Source organism: Azolla caroliniana, unplaced genomic scaffold (genome assembly GCF_043228905.1).
Source record: "Azolla caroliniana isolate FFs.n. ecotype wild unplaced genomic scaffold, voAzoCaro1.0.p SCAF_1, whole genome shotgun sequence".
Classification (NCBI taxonomy): Eukaryota; Viridiplantae; Streptophyta; class Polypodiopsida; order Salviniales; family Salviniaceae; genus Azolla; species Azolla caroliniana.
In genome coordinates, this window is record NW_028230436.1 from 2,828,454 (window position 1) to 2,852,868 (window position 24,415).

The 24,415-nt window shown below is 37.3% G+C and overlaps 2 protein-coding genes across 5 annotated transcripts; one reads left to right on the forward strand and one right to left on the reverse strand.

Moving 5' to 3' along the window:
* Positions 1-8,206: 8,206 nt before the first annotated feature.
* On the forward strand, positions 8,207-11,524 carry LOC147868314 (protein phosphatase 2C 50-like). 4 transcript variants are annotated; one of them, XM_087317762.1, is made up of 5 exons: positions 8,207-8,490; positions 8,858-10,144; positions 10,235-10,594; positions 10,881-10,986; positions 11,075-11,524. In XM_087317762.1, exons 2-5 carry the CDS (start codon positions 9,188-9,190, stop codon positions 11,371-11,373), a joined length of 1,722 nt encoding a protein of 573 aa, XP_087173888.1. In that variant the 5' UTR covers positions 8,207-8,490; positions 8,858-9,187; the 3' UTR covers positions 11,374-11,524. The 4 variants fall into 4 exon arrangements, with proteins under 4 accessions (XP_087173888.1, XP_087173898.1, XP_087173906.1 ...); XM_087317772.1 differs by having other exon boundaries at positions 8,862-10,144; XM_087317780.1 differs by having other exon boundaries at positions 9,039-10,144.
* A 1,733-nt stretch (positions 11,525-13,257) lies between these two features.
* Positions 13,258-17,481, reverse strand: LOC147868315 (pentatricopeptide repeat-containing protein DOT4, chloroplastic-like). Its single transcript, XM_087317800.1, has 2 exons — positions 14,340-17,481; positions 13,258-14,281 (listed from the first exon to the last, which is right to left on the reverse strand). Exon 1 carries the CDS (start codon positions 17,443-17,445, stop codon positions 15,490-15,492), a length of 1,956 nt encoding a protein of 651 aa, XP_087173926.1. The 5' UTR covers positions 17,446-17,481; the 3' UTR covers positions 13,258-14,281; positions 14,340-15,489.
* Between the last annotated feature and the right edge of the window lie 6,934 nt (positions 17,482-24,415).

Below are 24,415 nucleotides of genomic sequence, written 5' to 3' on the forward strand. Positions count from 1 at the left end.
GTCGTCCTCAAATGCATACATATACACACTACGAAAATGTTATAGAAAATAGGTCTCGGCCACAACCGAGTTTCAAACACAAGATTGAAAATTAGAATATTTCACACACTCTCTTTCTCTCTCTCTCTCTCTCAGAGGCAAAACGACACAGGATGTTAACGTGGAAACCCTAAATGGGAAAAACCACTGGAGTTTGTAGATTCCAAACAGAATCACTACAGTATGAGGAGGTATACACTCCAGAGACAATAGGGCAACGACCCCATTCTAATCTTCGTCAGATTGACGGTTACAACAGGGCTCTCAATCTCTGAATCTCTCTCTCTCTCTTACCAAGACAACAACAACTCTTTACAAAGACAACTACTTGTAATATTATTGCCCTAGTTATATTTATACTAATATAACTTTAGTGCTACTTACAAATGTAGCCTCAATAGGCGTAGCTAAACATATTTAAATATATGCCCAACTCCAGATTCATCTTTGAATCCGGCTAAATGCCTTCCGGATCTGTTCAATCCGGCCCTTATCGGTCTTCATCCGGTTCTCTCCTCTGGACCAATCCAATCCAGTGTAGCACTATTCCCATCCGAAGGGACCTATTTTTCCAATAGAAAATTTATTTCTAGATTTAGTACGTACATAATTATAATTTATACATCACCACTTGTTATTGTTGTGTTGAACCTTCATGTAGAGGGTAAAAAGGAACCATCACATTGACTTTGGCTCATAACTTTTGATAACTTTTGATTTGTTTTTGTTGTGTACAAAATTAGCTCATTTTGTGTTCAAATGGTACTATTTCCTATTGTTCAAGCTTGAGTAATATGCATAGGGTCATAAATGATGAAATGACCAAGACTACTAAGGTAGATGTCAAACTACATTCCGCACACGCTCAACCTAAACTTTAGGCGCAAGAAAGCCTCATTAACGCAATGACCAACCCCACATACTACATAAACTTACAATATCTAAAATGCAAGGTGACTTTGGTATTGATGTAGCACTCATAAACAAAGTTAGATACTTTGATATCTTATAATGTGTGGAAAGATGTGGGCAACCTTACCCTCAAGGCTCACACCTAGTGCTAATAGGTTCAAAGGGTTTTATAACAGGTCCATTAGGCCACATGAGGTACCATTAGGTCCATTAGGTCCATGACAACAATTTATAGCCAAATGAATGTGATGGCCCCCAAGGTATTAATAATGACAAGACTGGTGTCCGAATAGTAAGTCCCTTGTTGAATTTGGTGAACACAAGCTTTACTTGCCAAGTGAAAACAAAAGGTGAAAGATAATATTAGTGAACAATTTTCCCACCAAGTCACATCTAACTGAGCCATAAGTCCCACACAAAACCATTTAGGGAGTTGACAAAGCCTAGTACACAAAGATGTTTTTGATGGTGTTGACGGCGGGTTGAAGTACATTTTTAGGAGGGGATGCACACAATACATTTACGCTATTGTTGTTTGTACAGGTTTTAGGTGGTGAACGAACAGATGGTTGATGTAGAAATGAAGCACATTGTTGATGTGGAAAATGAAGGGGATTAGGAGGAGTCATTACAGGTTCGAAATGGTATAAATCGAGATGGGTGATGAGGTATTGAAGCAATTTGTCTAGTTTTTAGAGACAAGAGAATCATGGTGGTGTTGCGGGCTAAAGTAAGGTTTGATGAGGGGGCAGGTTGTATTTTCATTATGATGATTCATGATGGCAGTGAGAATTGAAGCATCATGTTTCCTGTGAAGAGAGGACAAGTGAAGATGGTGCGACGACAGAAGTATATCATGGTGGAGATGGGGAAATTATTTACACCTAAGTTTTTGTTGTTTTTTTACAGGCCCTTGATGGTAAGCGGTGAGATGTTTGATGGGACTGAATGAAGCAATTTTTTCTGTGATAAGGATGAGTGAAGATGGTGGGTGGGTCGAAGCAAAATAGCATGAGTGGGTGAGGAAACATTTACACTAATTTCTGTTGCTAATACAGGATTTTAGTGCACAATGGCAAATTGCTTAGCGGCAAGATGGTTGTGTAGACTGAATGAAGAAATTCATTTTTTTTATGATAAGGATGAGTGAAGATGGTGGGGGGGTCGAAGCCGACTATGATGAGTGGGTGAGGAAACTTGTAAACTGTTTTTGTGTTGTTAATATAGGTTTTGTGTGGACATTGGCAAGATGCTAATCGACGAGATGGCTTATGTGGACTGAAGGAAGAATTTTTATGAGATATGGATGAGTGAAGATGGTGGGGGGGTCGAAGCCAACTATCATGAGTGGGTGAGGAAACTTTTATACTAATTTCTGTTGATTATGCAGGATTTTAGTAGACATTGGCAAGATGCTGCAAGATGCTAATCGTCGAGATGGCTGATGTGGACTGTATGAAGAACTTTTCTATTATAAGGATGACTGAAGATGGTGGGGGGGTCGAAGCATACTATCGTGAGTGGGTGAGGAAATCTTTAGACTAATTTCTTGTTGTTAATACGGGATTTCCGTGGACATTGGCAACATGCCAAGATGGTATACAAAGAGTTTGACAAACAATCTCTACATGAATTCACCAAAAGGATGGGGTTTTATTTCAACTACATACAGATGGAAGTGTTCTTGTAACACATGGTGGAGTTGAGATGGGACAGGGATTGCATACCAAAATTGTATAGATTGCGATTACTTTATTTAGTAGTCCTTTGAGTTCACTGTTTATCTCTGAGACAAGCACATAAGGTTCCAAAGGCTTCTCCAACAACAGCTTCAACAAGATCAGACTTGTATGGTCAGGCAGTTTTAAATGCATGTGAAGAAATAAAGTCTCGCAGGAAGACTATGGCTGAGAAGGGAACGTTTTCATCAATCACAAAGTTGGCGAGTGCTTGATATTTCTAGCGTATTGATCTGTCAGCTCATGGATTTTATGCTGCTCATGATATTGTATTTGTTTGGAGCATTGGCAAAGGAAAACCCTTCAACCAAAGGAAATGGTTCACTTGAAAATGGGTGGTAACAAGTAGCATGACTGAGGTGGAAAGAGGAAGCGTTAGGTTTGTGTTTATAGACGTTGGAATTTGGTGGTAACCAAATGTGGAAAGAGGAAGTAAGATGATTGATGTGTTTACAGACGTGCATAAGGAACGTGGTTGTCTTGAAGAAGCACAGAATGTATGATCGACTTCAAAACTGACATGTAGAGGCATGGAATACATTGTTCTCTACCTTAGAAGCTGTTTATAGAATAATTTTCAGATTAGTTGTTCTATTTATAGAATAATTTTCAGATTAGTTGTCTATTTTCCTCTATTTTGGAGTTCAAAGTTTTGTTTCCTCAACCATCATCTTATAAAGATGAGTTGGGAAAATTTTGTATGCTGTAGTTTTTATGACTTTTCTAAAAACTAATGGAAGTATATTTTCTTTTGGAAAAAAAAAAGCCTAGTACACAAAGTGAACTCCAAACTCAAGCAACTTAGAACTAGAAAGAGTCACAACCAATGACAAATATCAAGCCCCACTGTCTCATGAAATCAACTTGGGCGAATGTTTATGTTGTGGTATGGGAAAATAAGGGTTTAGTCAATATTTCACATACATATCCACGACTTATAAAATACCCAAGAGTGGCACATGGCTAACCGTACTTTTTGTTTACAAGTCCACATGATGCACTTAAACAAGACTCCTGGAAGTTGTGTGTGTGTGTGTGTGTGTGTGTGTGAGAGAGAGAGAGAGAGAGAGAGAGAGAGACTTAATCTACATAAACAAAAAAAAAAGGGTTCAATTGCTAGCTATGGAAATACCTCTGATCATTCGGTAAAAAGAAAACATTTATTCGGATTCATGGATTCCAGATATGGATCTTGTACTGGTTCGTTCCCATACATACAGAAAATGGGAACCATCCATTCATAACAAAAGATAGAGAAACCTATATCTAATTTATCTGATTGTGGTAGTCGAGCACCTCTCGATATCTCTTTCAGTATTAAAGGTTTGGATTCATGCTCTATTGGATCTTAACACTGAGTGTCTCAATTATTAGGAAATAGAAAACAGAGGCTATCAATGAGCCTAATGCTATAATTTGACCTTGACCAGTATGAAAGTATAACAAATTAAGCTGTCTGCTGCGGGAAAAGGCATGGTATAAATTAAATTGCATTGTTTTTCATTTTTGTGCGAAATTAAAGAAGCTAATTTTGTTATAGAGAGAGAGAGAGAGAGAGAGAGAGAGAGAGAGAGATTGTAATGCGATATAACGATAATGTTGATAAACCTTTATCCTCCCAAGTGTGAAAGGAAGATAGTTGTAATTTAGTTGAATAGTGAAGAACTATAAAGTTGAAACAATAAAACCTATTCGAAGAGTTCTTCCTCATTTAATATATCCCCCTAGATCTAAAGCTTATGCCTCTCTATTGCTCTCTCCTTGATCATCTCCCCAATTATGAGATATAAACATGAGTTAATCTTCATGACTTGTAATTAAATTAAGCTCTTTTGTGTGATTAAGTTGTGGACTAAACTTACTAGAGTTTGCTTTACTTGTTAGTCTAAGTGTATGTCGCTTGAAGGTGATTGACACTTGAAGTCGTCTCTCTCTCACAAACAAAAGGCTAGATGGTGTAAGGTCCTTGCACAACGACCTTGAGGTGGTTCTCAAGAAGAATACCCAATTAAGAAGTAATTTCTGATAAGGAAAGCAAAATATGTTGTGATGATCAACCAACATGAACATTAGACTGACAAACTCATCTCACGAAACATTAACCCAATAATATCATTGAATGCATCATTTATTGACAAAATCGCATCAATAACATCTACGTTTGTGATCTACATGTCTTGAACATGAAATACAAGGGCATCATTGATGGCACAGAGTACATCTACATTTTAAATACATATTTCTTCAATAACAATACTAATGGTCAAATTGACATTGTCTCGTACATCAATCTTATCCTTAAATGTCGCATGTGTGTTTGTCTGTCTCCTGCCATCCTCGGATCTCATTTATGGGTTTTGAGAACCTCATTAGATTTATATGCACACAAGCTAATTGGTTCATCCTCAAATGCCATGCTTGGATAACCACCACATGAGACAAACATAAACACTAGCCAAGCTTAACGTTTCTTCGCTTTTCGCAGTAATTTTTGTCATGTACCCTAACTTCTAGCTTTTTTTTTCCTCCCTTATGTATATTACACTTTGAACCTTTTTGTGTCATTCATCCTACTTCTCATCATTGACCGTAACAAGGTTGCCTAATGGTGGGAAGAGGAGATCCAACCCGTTAGGGCATGACTCTTCGAAGTCACGAAAGTCAACCTTTGTTGAAGTGAGAAGTGTGGTTGTCGAAGAAAAGATTAAATGAGTGGTATCGAGCTATTGTACCCGAGTACAATGCCTAACTCCACAACACTTCCCAAATTACGACCAATGTCAAGCAATGAGCCACCACCACACTACAAGGATTTGAAGTTGTCACTAGTTCTTTATGACTTATTGAGAATCAATTGACGCCAAGACTTGGCACTCAACATAAGGCAAATTGTGTGAGTTTGACCAAAATACAAGGTCTATGATATTGCACTAAACATATTACTATACTAGATAGTGGAGATGTTGAAAGTCAAGGATCGCACCATCATTGACCTAATGATTCACTCACAAACTGTAACTCAACAAGCCTTCCATCACATTTTTTACTTCATTTGTATCTAAAAAGAAGACCAACTTATATACAAGGTTCTAATTTTCTTAATTGAGTCACAAGAATTGAAGGGTGATGGCATCAATTGACCAGTTTCACCTTTGCATTTGAAACACTTGGATTCACATAAGATGTCATGTTTTCTAAATCGTCATAGCACATAAGAGAAAGGCTTGTTTTGTCTGTGCCATGTTTCAATCTCCTCTCTCTCTCTCTCTCTCACTCACTCTTTCTCTCGCCACAACATGATGGATTTTGAGGTGATTAGCTCAAACTTGAGCTAAGTATACTTGTTTAACACCATGAGGCAACATTAAGATTCAAAATACATAAGTTTTGCAAGAATATGTCTTCATACATGAGGGCTCACAACAACAATAGCAAAATCGTTACATTGGCTTTTAAGCCTAACAATTATAGTACAATGGAACAAGGAATAAATGGGATGAAAAAAATACGAGTTTCAATGGGCCAAGTTTACGAACAACGGTGACATGCCTTTAATTGTTGTAGATTTCCACGCCCTCATTTGGTTCACCTCCTTTCTTTGCCTTGCTCCTCTTTCCGCCGTCTCTCCAATCAAGAAGAACCCTTAAACACTCACACGTTGACCCTAATAGGAGTATAATGATGGCTGAGAAGTGGTCCAACTCCACTTTTGCACTCAATACTCACCAAACTCGGTGACTAATATGTGAGAATTCGAATGTCGTGGTCTTTGATGAGCCCACCTACAATCAACGACTACATCGCCTCTTATTTATGTAGGGCAATTGGTGTAACTTTGGACTCCTAACCACATCACGTGCCAACCAAGATTCAAACTCTACACATCTTTAATCCTCGAACCCACCACATCACAAACACTACTCATATACAAATATATGCATTCCCTCATTCACAAATTGATTTGCCCTATGATTAGTATGACTAGAACTTAATCAAATGGTCCAAGTCACAATCATTTTGTAAAAGAAAAGGGCAAAGAAGGAACAAGTCAACAAGACATTAGTTCTTAAAGCATAATACGAAAGCATCTCCTTGAACATTATACTAAATGCATCCCATCAATTACTTTATAAAGATAACAAAAATCCTCCACAATACATGATCCTTATCATATCCAATTTATGGCATTTCCTCAAAGTGAACATAGAGAGACATCATGCACACTCAAAGAATTACCATCGAAATGAGAGAAATCAATAAATGGCAAAAGTCATTACATGTACCATATTATCATTGAGGAGAAGGAACAAATAAATAAATGATTGAAATGATTTAATGAATGCCAAACAAAAAACTAGGTGAAACAAATGTTCAAACCTATATTGTATACACAATGAAAGAGAGAGAGAGAGAGAGAGAGAGAGAGATAAAAACTACATGGGACATGGCTCACAAAATATACATATATTAATTTTCAACCAGTCAAAGTAAATGCTAGGGACTTGGCAAAAGCTTCGCCAATATTGTTCATGAATTTGTTTGCATGTACGGAAATTTCAAGAAACCATGGTATTTATATAAACAAAGCCATATAAATAAGATTGGTCAACAATCGTCAATAAATTTTGGAATACAAGTTTTTCATATTTTTAGTAACAAGCAGTGTCCATGAGCCTTGAATGACGTCCCATAAAGTAAGAGTAGACAATTTAATTTATGATGGAAGTCATTTTCATCACGTTTGAGAGTGTTATTTATCAATTGTTGTGTGTGTGTTGGGGGGATATGTAATATAAATCTCTAAGAACACAATATAGGTCATTGTGGAGTTTTGCCTACAACTTTAGAAACTCGGTTGAAAATAATGAATGGATGCAAGTATCTTCGTGATTGATAGGAGGGGACGCATGCCATTACATGTTCGAGGTATGAACGTATAATGTGCATTTCCGCCATCATCTCTTGCTCTCCTTCGCAAGCATTGTCTAGAATTAACACAGAGGATCGATTAACATAGAGACGAGAGGGCGCGGCAATAGCAAATACTTATGTTTATGAAGAAGAGTTGATCCGACAAATCGTAATTCAAATTCGAGAGACGGGCGAGAGGCATTTCACTGTAATTAGTTGCCAGGTGATTTTGCTTTTTTTTAATGCTTTTTGTTTTTCTCCCAGAAACAAAAGCAGCAGCAAAAGGGTAGAGAGAGAAAGAGAGAGAGAGAAAGAGAGAGAGAGAGAGAGAGAGAGAGAGAGCAGAGGACGCCATGAAAGCTTGAAGGGAAGAAGAAAATTTTTAAAAAGGAAAAAGGGAAAGCAAAACGCCACGGTGTCTTCCTTTATTGACTCTGTGCTTTTCCTCTGATTGACACATGGAGACTTCCTTTTCGCCTTCTTTCTTCTGAATATCCTCCATCTTACGTCGACGAGCAGGAAAAGAGTCTCATATACATACTCTCTCTCTCTCTCTCTCTCTCTCTCTCTCTCTCTCTCTTTATATCTATCTTCGCTTTACACCTCCTTTCGACACGTTTGCACCCTAAGGCTTCTTCTCACAATTTGATCACACTGACACTTCAGAGAGAAAGATACAGCGCGGGCGAGAGAGAGAGAGAGAGAGATAAGAATCCTGCTCTGATTGCTTTCTCCTTCTTTGGTTCCGCTAGATCGGTGATAGAAGAAAATAAGATTGAGGAAGCAAAAGAACAAATTTGGGTTTTGGAAATACACAACACAACACAACACAACAGAAAACCCTAATATTGATCTGCAATTGTTTTCGATGTGATGCGATCTTCAACAGGTGTGTCATTTTCTCCTCTCACGGTCTCTATTGAAGACTAGCCATCATAGTAGTTTTCAATGCATTTGCCTTTTATATAGAATTGAAGAAAGAAAGAAAGACATATCCCTGTCATTGGCAAGTATGTATGTATCTATATACGTATTTATGTGTGTGTTGTGTGATTATGCATGTATGTTTGATGTTGTGTAACAAAACAGAATTCCTGTCATATTTATGTATGTAAATTAAAGTTGCAATCGTGTGTTAATGCATGTATATATCTATGCGTGCAATGTGCCTCTCTGTATATGTATGTGTAAATAAAAGGAGGGAAAAGAGCAGAGACATGTATGTGTGTGTGAGTTCTGATTTTTACCTATGATAGGCAGAGGAGAGATGTGAAGTTATCTGGAAGGAAATATAATACTTTGGCTTGAAGTTTATCATGTACAAAGGCTTCATATATTCCACCATTTTAAAGGAAGGAAAGGAAGAAGAATGAAAGACTGTAATCCTGTCATACATCTAAATATGATCCTTTTGCTATTGTTCTATAATGTCAAAAGGCATTAGAAACACCACCATTGTAGGTAAGACGGAAGAGAACTGTTCAACTGTAGAAAGGCATTGGAAAAGCACTACATCAGAGGGGAAGAAGAGCTCATACCGTGAAAAAGGGGTCATATTCTCATATATTTATTTGTTAATTCATTAAATGGACTCATGTTTCTCTGATGACATGGGAGTTCATCCATTTATACAATTTAGCTGCTTGGAAGAACAGTCATGTGCAAGACAAATTCAACATCGAGAAAGGCATAGCAGACCTCTGGGAATCTCAATGTTTCAAGAACTAGGTTCACATGTTGGTAATTCATATTTTGATGGGGTACTAGAGTCAACTCCTGTCAGTGCATTACTTGGAAGACTAACTGAAATTGCACATAAAGAACCTTCACTTGTGAGAGCAAATTCAAGTGTTGATTGTATTCTTGGACCCCTCACTGATCTACACGGAGAGTCTATTAATCTCTCAGGAGATGTAGTTACAAAGAATAATGGCTTGGTTCGATCACAATCTTATCCTCCTAAAGGATTTCAGGGTCATACAAGGAAGTATCTTCTCAAAGTCAGCAAAATTGCCCAAAATCCAATAGAGAATTTCCTTCATGATAAGGTCTATTGTGCCACTCTCAGCAAAGTAGACCAACACATTGTTACTGCATCATCATTGATGGATAAAGTGGCTGATATCTCTCTCTCGGAAACAAAAGAAGATGAGAAATCCGAGGATATTAGTGTGTGCTCTACCAAGCAAGATTATACTCTAAAGTCAGAAGGTGATAATCTATTGGAAGAAATGTTGGAAAGCTCTTCAAAATGTATATCCGAAGGACTAGAAACTTCTAGGGAGTCTTCCTCTTATCTCTATGTTGAGGAGGGGTCGTCTTTAAGCAATGTATTGTATCATGGATTAAATTGCTGTCCTCATTGTAGTAAAGTGCTTGAATGTGGAAGAAGGAAAGAAATGGAAGATACGGCTGCAATTGTGCCATCATTTACTACGATCCCTTGTGGAATGATGGGAATGAGTCCATGTGATAAAGAGTCTCCAGATACAACTTGTGATCTTCATTTTTTTGCTGTTTATGATGGTCATGGTGGTTCTCAGGCAAGTATACCTGACTCCTTATTGATAATATTTCAAAAGTAGACGTTATTGCTTGTTGAATGACCATTCTTTTCTTTGACCATATTTTAGGCATCATCCTACTGTGTCGAAAGGTTTCATCATTTGCTTGCGGATGAGCTTAGATCAATGTGCATGATAATGAATGCTGAGGGAGATCATCGATCGCAATGGGAAAAGCTAATGATGAACTGTTTCTCAAAAGTAGATATGGAGGTTGGTGGCATATGCCCTAGCGGGATGTGTTATGAAGAGGATCTGTTAGACAGCAATTGCGTTACTTGTGAAGATGCCATTTCACCCGAAAATGTAGGTACAACAGCGGTGGTTGCCGTGGTTGGTTCACGTCAAATTGTTCTCGCAAATTGTGGAGATTCAAGAGCTGTCTTATCTCGGGGTGGCAAGGCCATCCCGTTATCTACAGATCACAAGGTAAGTATTTTATGCCAATGCTAGAAAAATCTCCAAATACTTACCCCCACTCGGTTGCCAAAAATTACCAGAATATATCAAACCTGTTGATTACATATAAGAACATTGTTTTTTCAAGTTACCTGAATCTCCCTCTGAGTTCAAATTTTATACTACATATGAGTGTTTTGGTAAATTTTCAAAATTTAGAGGCATTCTGATAAATTTTAGGGATATTTTGGTGTTTTCGTCTAAAACTCATCTCACTTTGTGCCTTTATGGAAACTTTTTCTTGTTATGCGCACAGCCTGAAAGAGATGATGAGACCAGCAGAATAGAAGCCGCAGGTGGAAAAATTATATATTATGATGGTTATAGAGTAGGAGGCCTTTTAGCATTATCGAGGGCGATAGGTTCGTCTCTTGGCTTAAAGATTCTTTTTTTTACTTTCCTATTTTGGGGTTTTCTTTTGGATGCTTATATAGCTGTTATCCGATGCAGGAGATCGTTATTTGAAACCTTATGTCATCTCTGATCCAGAAGTAACATGCATAGAACGGGAGCAGGATGATGAGTGTTTGATCTTAGCGAGTGATGGTCTATGGGATGTGATAAGTAATGATCATGCATGTGAGGTTGCTCGAAGATGTTTTGCTGCAAAGAGAAAGCAAGATAAAAGGAGTTTCCCACATGATGAAGACCCAGCATCGGCCTTTGTTGCTACCTCATTGGCTAAATTGGCTCACAGTAAGGGTAGCAAAGATAACATCAGTGTGATTGTGGTGGATTTAAAAAGTTAATTCCACATGCACAGAAACTCAGGGGAAATTCTAACCCCAACACTGAATGCTTTGTCTAGATATTGCTTCTAGAGTCTTTTGCGTGAGTTATTGGTATTCTTTTAATCCTTTTACAATGCAATATTAAAATGTTTTATGATGTATCATAAAATCAAGTAGATACTTGCCATTTCTAATCATAAAATCCGTAAGTGCATTTAGAAGTGTTGGTATATGTATATGTTTGCATTCATTCTGGAGTGTAGAAAGCTAATTATACTAAGTAAGAGATCCACAGTAATTCCATAAGCAATGACGATGACAAGGGAGAATGTTTCTACAAAGAGGGCTATGACAATGGAATTTTGAATGAAGGTTACTAAGAGTTCAACAAAAGTAGCAAATGAACAATATAAAGGTAAAATAAAGTAGTAATATATTTGGATAATATAAAAACAACTCAAAAGCTGGTATAATGGGAGAAGGTACAAGAAGTGGAACAATAACGAATAACAAGCAGTAGAGTGAAGTCTCCAAACTGCTAGAGATGTTAGAATGCAAAGTTATTAGATACCCCCATCTTAGATGACAAGAGGCGCTCTCAATTTTAAATCAAAGACTGATGGACATTACAACATAAAGCAATATAGTTGAAAAGGCTCTTCGAATATGATGGAGGCCTAGATGCTGAAAGTAAAAAATCTACGTAAACTATTAAAAGAGAATGCTTCCATGTATCTACAAAAAATATCATGAGGATTACATAGGAGATGGAGGTATAAAAGGGGATAACAAACTAATGGGATTTTTTCACATTAGAAAAATACCAAAGATGCTAGTAGATGGCTTGACAGCTAATAATATGCATGAAGTAGATATTGAAACCCAAAAGTTTCAATTTGCAATTTTAGGTGGCTGTAGAAGTGAACCATGGTGACTCAATTCAAATTTTTGTAACTAGTGCAATTAGTGATATTGAATCCAACTCATGGTTACAATAAAGGGAGAGAAACTATCTTTCTCCAATTATGTATTTTGGTATGTGAAGAGTTGGGCCATGGGTCTAGGCATACTCTAGTCTTTTGGAGCACAATCAGGAATATTAGTTAATGTAATGACAAAGAAGTTTGGAATGGTAACTAGTAAATGGACCGACATCCATGGGATTCCAATCAAGAAATTGTATCCAAGCTTGTTGGGAATGTTGTATGCAATGGCTTTGACTTGGACTTGAGAAACTTAGTGAACTGAAACATCATTATAGCTAAAGAAAAGGAAATCAGCTAAGACTTGGTTAGTGGCATTACGTGAAAGCGGATTATCAAAAGAAAGGGTAGGGGGCCTTGAAAGGGCTACTTTCCTAGCCATGTGTGGAGAACTTGCAATAGAGGGAAGGGTTCCCCAAGGAATATTGAAAAAGTTTAAAGATTTTGGCCATATTCAATGTGCCTACACCTTAACACACTTGTTCACGACCAACACCCTCTAAAGCACTAATCCACATCAATCAGGCCATCTAAATCGATTTGGAATATGCTTCATTGTTTTTTTAAGGCAAACTCTCGGGCCTTCCAAATCCAAGATCATTTCAATTGTCCTTTGTCTACTCTGACTTCGTCGTCTCGTCTAAAAAGGTTCTCGTTTAAAGTGTATTGGATTCCTATATGCTTGGCCCGCACTTGGAGGCATTCTAATTTTCATTAGAAGCTTTCTTTTAGCCATACTACTTCACAATGGGATTTCGAATGTGAAAATGGCAAGAAGGCCATAAGATGAACCGAAATGGGCATAGTTAATAGGCCATAGGACTAGTTTTAGAAAGATATGGGCTGTTGGTTATGCGCACCAAAGAATAAAACATTAAAAGCTAAATGATGAGATAGGGACCTGCTATGTAACAACATATTTAAATTGCTGGAGGAGCTGTTGCTGTTTACCTAGTTCTTCATTCCATTTGAGCAATTATTACACCACTTTCAGACCCAGCAGTAGGAAGGGAACTCGAAAGAGATCTCGAAGTTATATTTCAGTGAAGCCATTCGAACTCCGTTAGGCTCGGATGTGGTTATTGCATCAGAAATGATAACTCATAAAGTTTGGAAAAACAGTCTACGGTGGGCCATAGTGCAAAAGGTGTGCATTGATTCAACAAGGTTTGCGACAAGTGTTAATATCTGCGTCCGACAACGGCCAAGGCCACATGCCACACTATCCCATCGTCCTGCTGGAGCCATTACAAAAATAGGGCCTTATGGCTTATTTGAATCAGTTGTCCAAATGGGCCATAAATAAATTATCGCGGCCATCAACTACTAAGTTGGTAGAAGTGAAGGCTCTCTGAAACAACAAGACAGTCCATTCCATTCTTAAGAAATATGACTGCCCCAATGAGTGGAATGGACTGGGACAAGAAGCTCGAGCTTGTCTATTGGGCATACCATATGAGCTTCAAGACAAGCATTGACACCATGCTGTTTCATCTAGTTTTTGAATTGCCCATTTCTTATTCAAAAATAAATGCTGTCATTATGATTACCCCAATGAGTTGGTTAGTGATCAAGGCATGCACTTCATCAACCAGCTAGTCGATGCCCTGACCATGCAATACACGGTCTTATACAAGAAAAGTACCACATGATATCCACAAGGAAATGGTTGGGTGGAGTCAAGAAACTAAACTGTTTAGACAATTTTGACTGCCTCAATGAGTTAGCTAGTGATCAAGGTATACACTTCATCAATCAACTTGTCGATGCCCTGACTATGAAATACACGGTGTTACTCAAGAAAATCACAACTTCATATCCACGAGGAAAGGTTGGGTAGAGTCAAGAAACTAAACTCTACACAATTTTGAAGAAAATTGTCACTTAAAGTTGGACAGTCTGGAATCAGAAGCTCCAGTTTGTGATTTGGGTATAGAGGTGAGCTTCAAGACAAGCAACTGCACCAAACTGTTTTGTCTGGTGTTCACATTGGAGGCCAACATACCGATCAAGCATCAGGTGTCAAGCATAAGTATTCAAGTGGTTGGTCGACCAACTGTTATGACATCACAAATTTGCTCTGCAACAACTTGATGAAGATCAGATTGAAAGTTTAATGCAACCTAAAGCCATCAGTGGAAGCAGAAAATCACAAAGGAACCCCCATGTTGATGTTCTGGACAAGGTTCGCCATCATGCTGGGAAAGCAACGCCTTCGATGGACTGGCCTGTATTGGGTTACATGATGGGATGGAGAAGACACTTGTGGTTTACCAAATCGGCACACTCAACAATCAGATCAAGCCTTTGTCAATGTCTTTGGTTTGAAGTAGTAGCACAGCATTATACCATTGAATGCATTCCTACACAGAGAAAAGATCACAGAAGAGAAGCCACACTCCGCATTTTGGCATCATCTCCAGGCAACCATAGAAACCACTGCTAGGTAGGTCCAGGTATGTATTAGACACTGAGGTCAATCATAGGTATAGACTATGCCACAATAGGGTAGTTATGTGCATTTAAGTGGCACTGAATTTCATGATATCATCACTGAATTCCGTACATTTAATGGTGTGACATGTACTCACATGTGTAGTAACCCTGTCTCATAGTTTGGGCAAATCATAAATAGAAATTAAAATAGGCAGAAAATACAACGCCCCTTGGTTTCACACCTCATCTAAACAACAGAGGCATTGCCGAAGCCACATACCACTGAGCTCTGTGAGAACAACCTATGGCTCCCTTCCAACAAAGCCTGCTGAGCAGTTGGACCTGCTTCACAGCATGGTGTGATATATTCCTGGCTCTTGGGAGGGAGATTATTGCTCACCAACATTTTTGTCATCAAATGAAAATCAGATTTCAAACATAATGACTCATGCCACCCCCATAATGACCTTGCCTATATTTTTGAGGCACTAACAATTTTCATATCTCCAGTAAGTAGCATTCTCATCAATAAATTGATGATTGTACTACTTACAATTTGCAAATCCTCAATTCCTGTTTGACATCACATTTTGTACATTATCTTGAAGTCATGATGGGTGGTTGAAAAATAAGGTCATTGCAAAGTGTCAAGTACCTCAGGTTAATTACAACACTGAGACTACATTTGGTGCATAAACATAACCCTTCTATCAGTTTATACCATCGATCCTATCTTTTCTTTAGCTCCAACCCTGTCCACAACCTCCCACATGTATGCATAATTATCATCAGCATACATGTTCGACATGAGTACATACCCAAAACCATCATTCAAACCCAAATCTAAGATTTGATCAAAGACCCATTTTCCAATCTCCTTGTTGTTGTAGGTTCTACAACTAGTAAACAGAGACTTCCACAGCACTACATCAGGTGGGGTCGGTATTGTATGAAGCAAGTCTACAGCTTCATCCAAGCAACCCGAACGACCCAAAAGGTCAACCATGCAGCCATATATCTCAACACCATTTACCATGCCACGCTGCTTTATCATTACATTAAAGTAATCATGACCTTGCTCCAGAAGACCAGCATGGCTACATCCAGCAAGAATACTAGTATAGGTTTTATCATCCGGTTCAAGGCCATGTCGTCGCATGTTAATGAAACACTCATTTGCCAGTATGCATTGACCTTGTTGTGCATAACCTGAAATCATTGCATTCCATGTTACTATGTCATGGTTCTCTAAGCTCTGGAGTGCTCTCCATGAATCCTCTAAGCATCCACATTTGGCATACATATCCACAACAGTGTTACCGATGATAAGATCATTCACCAGACCATTTCTGATTAATTCTTTATGAATCAACCTTCCCTCGATGATGGCCCCTACATTGGCACAACACTTGAGAGCACACAAAATGGAGATATTGTCTGGCTTTATTCCCTCCTTCTGCATTCTCGCAAACAAACCTAGCGCAGAAAGACCTTGCCCATCTTGAGCATACCCAGATATTACTGCACTCCATGATATCACATCTCTATTTGGTAAATCATAGAGCACCTTGCAGGCCTCTTCATGATTCCCACATCTTGAATACATATCAATTAGGGCACTTCCAATAGGCACATCAGTTTCAAATGAACTATCAACGATCTGCTCGTGGACAAGCATTCCTTCAAGTATGGTTTTAGCCACACCACAAGCTTTTACAATAGATACAAAAATGGCCTTGTTTGGCTCCATATCATTTAGTTGCATGTGATCATACAGATCTAGAGCAAGAAATCCATGTCCAAATTGTGCATATCCAGCGATCATTGCTCCATAGGAGACAATATTCCGAGCTTGAAGCTCATAGAACGACTTACAAGCCTCATCTAAACTCCCACATCGAGCGTACATATCAACCACCGTATTTCCTATGTTTGGATCCTTCTCATATCCATGTTTTACAACCATTTCATGTATGATTCTTCCTTCTTTTGACGCCTGTACAGTACCACAAGCTTTAAGAATGCACAATAAAGCCACATGATCTGGCTCTATATGTTCCCTTTGCATCTTCTCAAAAAGCTCCAATGCAACAAACCCTGCTTCTTGATTCATATAACAAGTTAGAATTGCTCCCCAAGAGACTACATTCCGGCTTGACAACCTATTGAAGAGTTTCATAGCTTCAATAGCATTACCGCATTTGGCATACATATCAACGAGTGCACTCCCCATTACTACATCTGAATCAAGACCAGATTTAGCAATGCCGCTATGGATATGTCTACCTTCTTCTTCTCCCAACCTCCCCATACCAGAACAAGCTTTCAAAACACATGATAGCACAAATTTACTTGTTTCCGTACAATCACTATTAGCCTGCATGGCATGATAAAGTTGAATTGCTCTGTTATTCTCTCCTACAACAACATGTGCATATATGAAAGCTTGCCATGTGAATGAAGAGGGTTGAGAAACATTGCAAAAGACAAGAGTAGCTTCAAACAACTTTCCACAGAGAGAAAACAGACGGATCAAATGGTCACACAGAACAGAAACAGAATCTAGACCATGGCTTACCATTAGGAAGTGAGCTCTTCTGGCCCCAGACAAATCTTTCTTTAGTAAGCTCTTTTGCAAAAGGTTATAGATATGTTCTCTGCAAGCGGACATACCTTCCTCTTCTTCGTCTTCTGCATCTGTGGTCTGCTTTTGGTTTTCTCTGTTTGCGAGCTCACGACCACCATAACTACAACTAGCAATTATACGGATACCTTACTGAGAACCATCGGAAAACAGAGAAAAAATAAAACCTGGGTTTTGTTTATTTCATCAAATACCCCTAAGTTTCCGTAATTCACGATATGCCCTTGAGTCAATCAAATGTGCTCTCTCTCTCTTCTTCTTTTTCATAAATCAATGTTTGTTATTAAAACAAGTTGATAATACAACCCTTGCTATCTTCACTACTTCATAAATAGTGATAGTACAAGGGAAACCCTCTCGAGTATTGCAATACTAGATGACATACCTCCATACCTCTATCTCCTCTTGGGACAATGTCCCCATGCAACATAGTTGTGATTATTGCCAAATCAACTTCCCTTTCATCCTACGGAGTTGATCTGTTACCCCATTAAATTCATTAGCCAAGAACCCAACTCTGTGTGTGTGTGTGTGTGTGTGTGTGTGTGTGTGTGTGTGTGTGTGTGTGTGTGTGTGTGTGTGTGTGTGTGTGTGTGTGTGTGTAAAAGCACACAATTATATTAATTGTATGTAAAATCCGCTTAGTTACAACACTTCTTAGTCTCCTCTACCTATCATATGTGCCTATGTAGGGAGAGGGACGTCCTGTAATGCCATTAAAAAACCTGAATATGCATTTGAGGAAATGATCCCCACATGCTCTAACATCCAAAAATTCCACATGAGAATACCTTTCAGCTTCTTTATATAGGTTTTCACCCCATGTCTATTATCAAACATGAACGCCTTACGCATATCCCAATTGTGTTGTAGACCCCAATAACGTAAAAATTGGAACAATATCTCCATCTCATCATTTAAACCATTTTGAACATACATATTGAGAAAAAACCCATTGTTGATGTATCAAACAACATCGGGTTAAAACGTGCCAAATGTCCGATGAGTACTTCCAAATGGTACACGTTATAGGACATTTAATGAACCTATGTGTACAATCCTCCAATGGAATGGTGCGAAAGAAACAAGTGTCGGACCCTAGTCCTCGTCTCTTTAAGGCCGAACCTAATGGGAGCCCACCAATCATGACTCTCCATATGAATACCTTTGCACAGAATGGTAGATGGGAATGCCAACCACGTTGTAATATTTTCCACCACCTTGCATCTGACTTACATACATTCCGTTGCTTTAGGAGATAGCCAAGATAATGATGTCATCGCATGATGACACAATATATTTGTAGTGACCTGTAACAAGTGTGTACCATCTTGTAACCGCCAATCCACCCAAGGTGCAAATTTTGTTTTCAATGGCAAAGATCCTTGCAACAATAGTATATCTTGTAATTTCTCCCAAATAAATCCATAATTTGGGGGAATACATAACCATTGCTTGACATCTTCAAAATCTGACAACCTTTGAGATTCATTATCAACCACATCTTCCAAATGTACAATCCCCAATCAAAATAACGATCGAATTGGTCTCAACTTCTCTTTCCCATGCCAAAACAGTTGTCGGGAAGAAACAAACAATTCATTTTGTAATGAATTACAATATTCTTGATCAGTTAATGGTCCCCATTTAAAAAGAGATAATGCATCTTGCCACAATCTTACCAAATGTTGTCCACATACAGAATGTTGAATTTTTAGAGGAATACTTCCATTGAGGAATGTCCACCAGGATGCTTGAATCTTTGTTTTCTCGTGCACCAATCCTTCATGCTCAATAAAATATTGCATCATAGATATCCATGGTTGATCTTGTTCACATATATCTCGTAATAATGAAAATCTACAAGCCATCAAATGCCTTTCCAAATCCAATATTGTTGCACCACCAAACCTTTTAGGAGAAGCCAAATGCTCTCTCTCTCTCTCTCTCTCTCTCTCTCTCTAAAAGCACATGATTATATTAATTGTATGTAAAATCCACTTGTTGCAACACTTCTTAATCTCCTTTACCTATTTATCCTATGTAGGGAGAAGGACGTCCTGTAATGTTGTTGTGTTGCTTCCGTGTACCTCATGAAACGTATTTATAGATCGATGGAGGCTACTAGCTTGCTTAGCATTTACCTATTAGTACTTAATCTCTCTCCCTTGCTTTACTCTCTTTCACAGAAAGAAGATATTTAGCATTAACACCTCTTCTTGATACAAAGAGGTTTAACACCATACATGAGGAGGAGATTAGGGTTCGACTTGCTTAGCTCTTAACTCTAATCTCTCTTAACTCCTATGAAAGATTAAGGAGCTAGAAGAGGAGCTCTTAGTGCTTTAATAGAAAAAGGAGAAACCCTAAGAATCAAGAATAACTTTCAAAGTCACCAAACGGTGGCTTATATAACTTTTTTCAAGGTAAATGTCTCCCTTTCACACTAGGTTGCCCATTGATCTGCATCGTTTCCCCTTTGGTTTGTTCTATCCCCCTTTTTCCTAAGGTTGGTTGAGCTTGGTGTCTTGTTGGCACCACAATCTCCACAACCATTGTGGTGATTATCGGATACTTAACAACCACTAGAAAACCAGAATATGCATTTGAGGAAATGATCCTCACATGCTCTAACATCCAAAAATTCCTCATAAGGATACCTTTCAACTTCTTCATATAGGTTTTCACCCCACCCATGTCTCCTATCAAACATGAACGCATTACACATATTCCAATTGTGTTGCAATCCCCAATATCATAAAATTTGGAACAATATCTCCATCTCATCATTTGGACCATTTTGAACATATTGAGAAAAAACCCATTGTTGATGCCTCAAATAGCAACGGGTTAAAACTTGCCAAATGTCTAATAAGTACTTCCAAATTATACACACTATACGACATTTGATTAACCTATGAGTATTGTCCTCCAATGGAGTGGTGCAAAAGAAACATGTGCCTAACCCTAGTCCTCATTCGCTTTAAGATTGAACCAAATGGGAGCCCACCAAGAGCCCACCAATCACTCTCCATATGAGTACCTTTACACGAAATGGCAAATGGAAATGCCAACCACATGGTAATATTTTCCACCACCTTACAAGCAGATCTATATAATATATATAAATATCTATATATTATCTACTTGTAAGCTTATATGACTTGTTAAAGGACAGAGCATGAACTTTGTTCATGCAATTATGCTCATTTGCGAAAACATAAGGGTTTTATGGTGTTTTCCCCTTCAATATTTCATTAGCATAATTTGAAGCAATTAAAGAAAGATTAAAATGAGATTAGAAGAAGACGAGGCCAAAGAATCAACACAATAACCACAAGATTCCTCCAATATGAAGCCCAATAATTGGTCTTGAGGGCCTCCAATATCTAATATCATGAGCGGTAAGTGGCATTGCACCTTCAACAAAAGAGTGGCCAAATGAAGTAATTCAATCACCATAAGAAGTGCGTATGTAGTTCGTGAGCACTATCAATTCCAATTAATTGTATGTATATGTCTAAACCATGTTTGTCTTCGATTTGGTCAACCAAGCTAACCATGAGCAAAATAGGCCTATCTTTGGCCTAATCTACTGCATTTGTGTGTTGTGTACACATGTGATTTCTCTCAAGCCCTCCTACTTAAATGTTACTTTTATTCAATATAATACTTATTACTATGTACATATTAGAATAGGTTGACTACTTTGACTTTGAACACCCAACACATTTATTGAGAATGTGATGTGTACACATATGTGACATTCAAACATATTTATGGAGAAATAACTCGTTTTCTTGATGATAATTAAACATAGGTTTAGTGCATCCAATATATTATTTTATTCTGATAAATGAACACATTATTAGATCGTAATATTGTGGCAATTAGGCAACACTATTGAGAGCATGGGTTTGAATAATGGAAAGTGATGACAAAAATACATGCACAACATAAAGAATCAATCATGAATGTGACCATATCAATGTTTAGATATGGGTGGTAAGCGTCAATGGATGGATCTCATAAACAAGGCGAATTTTTCTTCAAAAATAGTGATTAAGAATTCGTGATCCCATTCATCTTCAAAATGGCATAATAATTCAACGCTATTCTGTTTCTTAACCAAAATATAGTTTTGTGGCATTCAATGTAGGGAACAACAAAGATACATTATTATAATTCGATAAACAAGGAGAATTCTAATGGTTGATATCAAGGATGATGTTTGTAATGATAAATCACATATTATACACGACTAAATGTAAAAGTTTTCTTTGAACGATATCTTTTCACTTTATTACAAGGAATAAAGTTCCCTTTACATTAGCTTTCTTGAGCACATGATAATGAAGGAAATTCCTAACCATTTCTTGAAGATAAGTTCCAAGGGAGAAATTTGTCATGTGATGTCATTTGCCTTTTTCATGATCCATAATTATGTCATATTCAACTTTCGCATTAGTTATAAACACATTTCCATTGCTTGCAAATACTCATATAAACAATCTAGGCTAAGGTAACGGGATTGATTTTACTTTACTTTAAAAAATAAGTAGCATCTTGTGGAACAAAACGATCAAGCTAGGAACAAACCATACAACTTTGTTTCATATATAAAACGTGTTAGATTAAATGTGTTTCATAATAGAATCTGTGTCAAATCATCATATTGCATCACATGTTAAAATCTATGTAAATTATAATCACTTTGAGTAAAAAAAGAGAAAGCTAATAGTGCTATGAACAATTTCCCTAAGACACATTATGTTTCCTTTATCTCATACGACGTGTGTCTTCTCATATCCACTCGTTCTCCAACCTCTCTATCTTGCATGTAAACATAATTTTGTCGATATTAGCTCAGCAATCAATGATATATTAATCCCATTGTTAAATGTGTTCATAACCATCATGACAACAATGTTGATTGACAGTGTACAATACACTTTAATCATATTTATCACAATGAACAATGATATTTTATTATTAACATTCATTGTTCATGAAAATACCACTGCAAATAACAAGTCATCAATTTTCCTAGATCAACATTTCTTTAGTTTGCATTTCCGTTAGTGACATTACCAATTATCTTTAGATGATAAACAACTTTTACACTCTCATGTTGATTAGCATATCACCATTCATGTTTCTTGGCATTTATGATGAGTACTTTATTGATTGTATTTAGATGATAAACAAATTTAGATTTCCATGTCGGAAGTTGAGTGATGTTTTTCAAACTATTAAGGGAGTTTTTAATATTCTAAATGGTAGGGGCAATTTTGAAAAAATCCCTAGTTCATAAGGCAATGGAAACGATTGTTGTTCTTATTGAATCTCAATCCACGTGTGCAATTTGCTAAGAAAGACATGTCATGCGCATTTTCTCAAAATGTATATAAATGCTAATAAAGACCACTACACATGATTTAATTGTTTACAAATAATGAAGAAATGGGTTTCTTTTATAAGAAGTCAAAATGAGCTGACATTTAAAACGGACATAATCGCTAATGATTGAGGGTATACTTCAAAGAAATATGTGTACCTACAAGCATAATAAATATGAAAAAAAAAACATGTGCATAAATAGATCATAAAAGAATGAGATAGTGGAACCATAAGACTGTTGATTGTTAAGTCAAGAAGGTGGCTACGTAGGTAGCTAAGCAATTGCAAATGGACCCCGGGGTTAGGGGCTTCATTGCAATTTGCACCAACCAATGGCAGCATGCAGTAGGTTCAAGTTTGTGCTTTTGCTTTACAAAGCATGTACATGCAAACGAGTGTGGGAGATGCACATGTGTTCAAGCAAATACTACCTACTCTTCAATGATATAGTGTATCAAATTTCTCCTTTTTCTATAGAATGACACCCTTCTGGTGCGAAGGACAATCACATTGCAAGCTTAAAGAGGCACAAAATTGAATATATTCATGTCAATATGCACAACATAAGTGATTGCATAAGACATACTTTTTATTTGCATAACATTCATCTTGAAAGCCCGCATGTGAATATCAAAGTCACATTCCATGTGTTTAATTAGTCTTACCTTAAAGAAGGATGTTGTCTTAATTTGGATTGGCATGTTTGATACATTTTGCCCTGTTTTACTCCATCGTTATTCCTTTTATTACCTTCCACGTGATAACCAAGTGCATCAGATACTTGTCTTTGATGAATTGGTCCTAGTAATAGAATTTGTTAGCGTAATTAACTTGACTCAAAGCAATCATATATATATTTGCTTAGAATAAAAACGGTTATCATTTCGTATACAAAAGTTAATGTGCATATTGATTGAATGTTAGTAGGTCATGCTATGTCCAATTAGTGTAAAGTAATCTTATTACCATTATCTCTCAAAACATGTTGTTTGTAACCTCGTGGAGAAACCTTTTAGTTATGCGCATCTATGTATTATGAAGGTTGAGTAGCTCATCCAAGAGGTCGTGATTTCAAATATTATTTTGTGTCAAGTTCCGTACGCAAATGTTATGCCCAAGGTTTCATCTCATTTTTCAATGTGCTTGAAACTTGATGTGACGTGAAGTTTGAGATTAACATTCTCCATGTAATGTTTGATTAAAAATTCACGATAACAATTACCTTACTAGATAATTAAAAAGAAAGTGTTACCAAATCCATACTTTTCTCCTTGAAATTGGACATATATTTCCATCTCATAACATGTAGTGTGAATTGCTACTTAAATTTCAACTGCTTACAAATTTCTTCATTTAATTCAATCTCGAATGTAAACATTGGAGAATGGTATCATTTGCACTAACTAAAACTTGGTAAAAACATCACTATTTCTATTCATTGAACAAGTCCTTAAAACACATCCCTCTTAATTTTGATGCTTGTTGACGTTTTCACATAAACTACGAGGATTTCAAACAATATAAATGAAATGGAACTAAGTTAACACATAGAGGTAATTGTCCCATCCAATTGTCCCAAATTCTTAGAATAATGTTG

Bases quoted from the DNA above. Each gene is read 5' to 3' on its own strand.
- LOC147868315 (XM_087317800.1), bottom strand. From the start codon at position 17,445: ATGTCCGCTTGCAGAGAACATATCTATAACCTTTTGCAAAAGAGCTTA.
- LOC147868314 (XM_087317762.1), top strand. From the start codon at position 9,188: ATGGACTCATGTTTCTCTGATGACATGGGAGTTCATCCATTTATACAA. The intron at 10,595-10,880 runs GTAAGTATTTTA...TTATGCGCACAG, and splicing joins CGTTATCTACAGATCACAAG to CCTGAAAGAGATGATGAGAC. The intron at 10,987-11,074 runs GTTCGTCTCTTG...TATCCGATGCAG, and splicing joins AGCATTATCGAGGGCGATAG to GAGATCGTTATTTGAAACCT.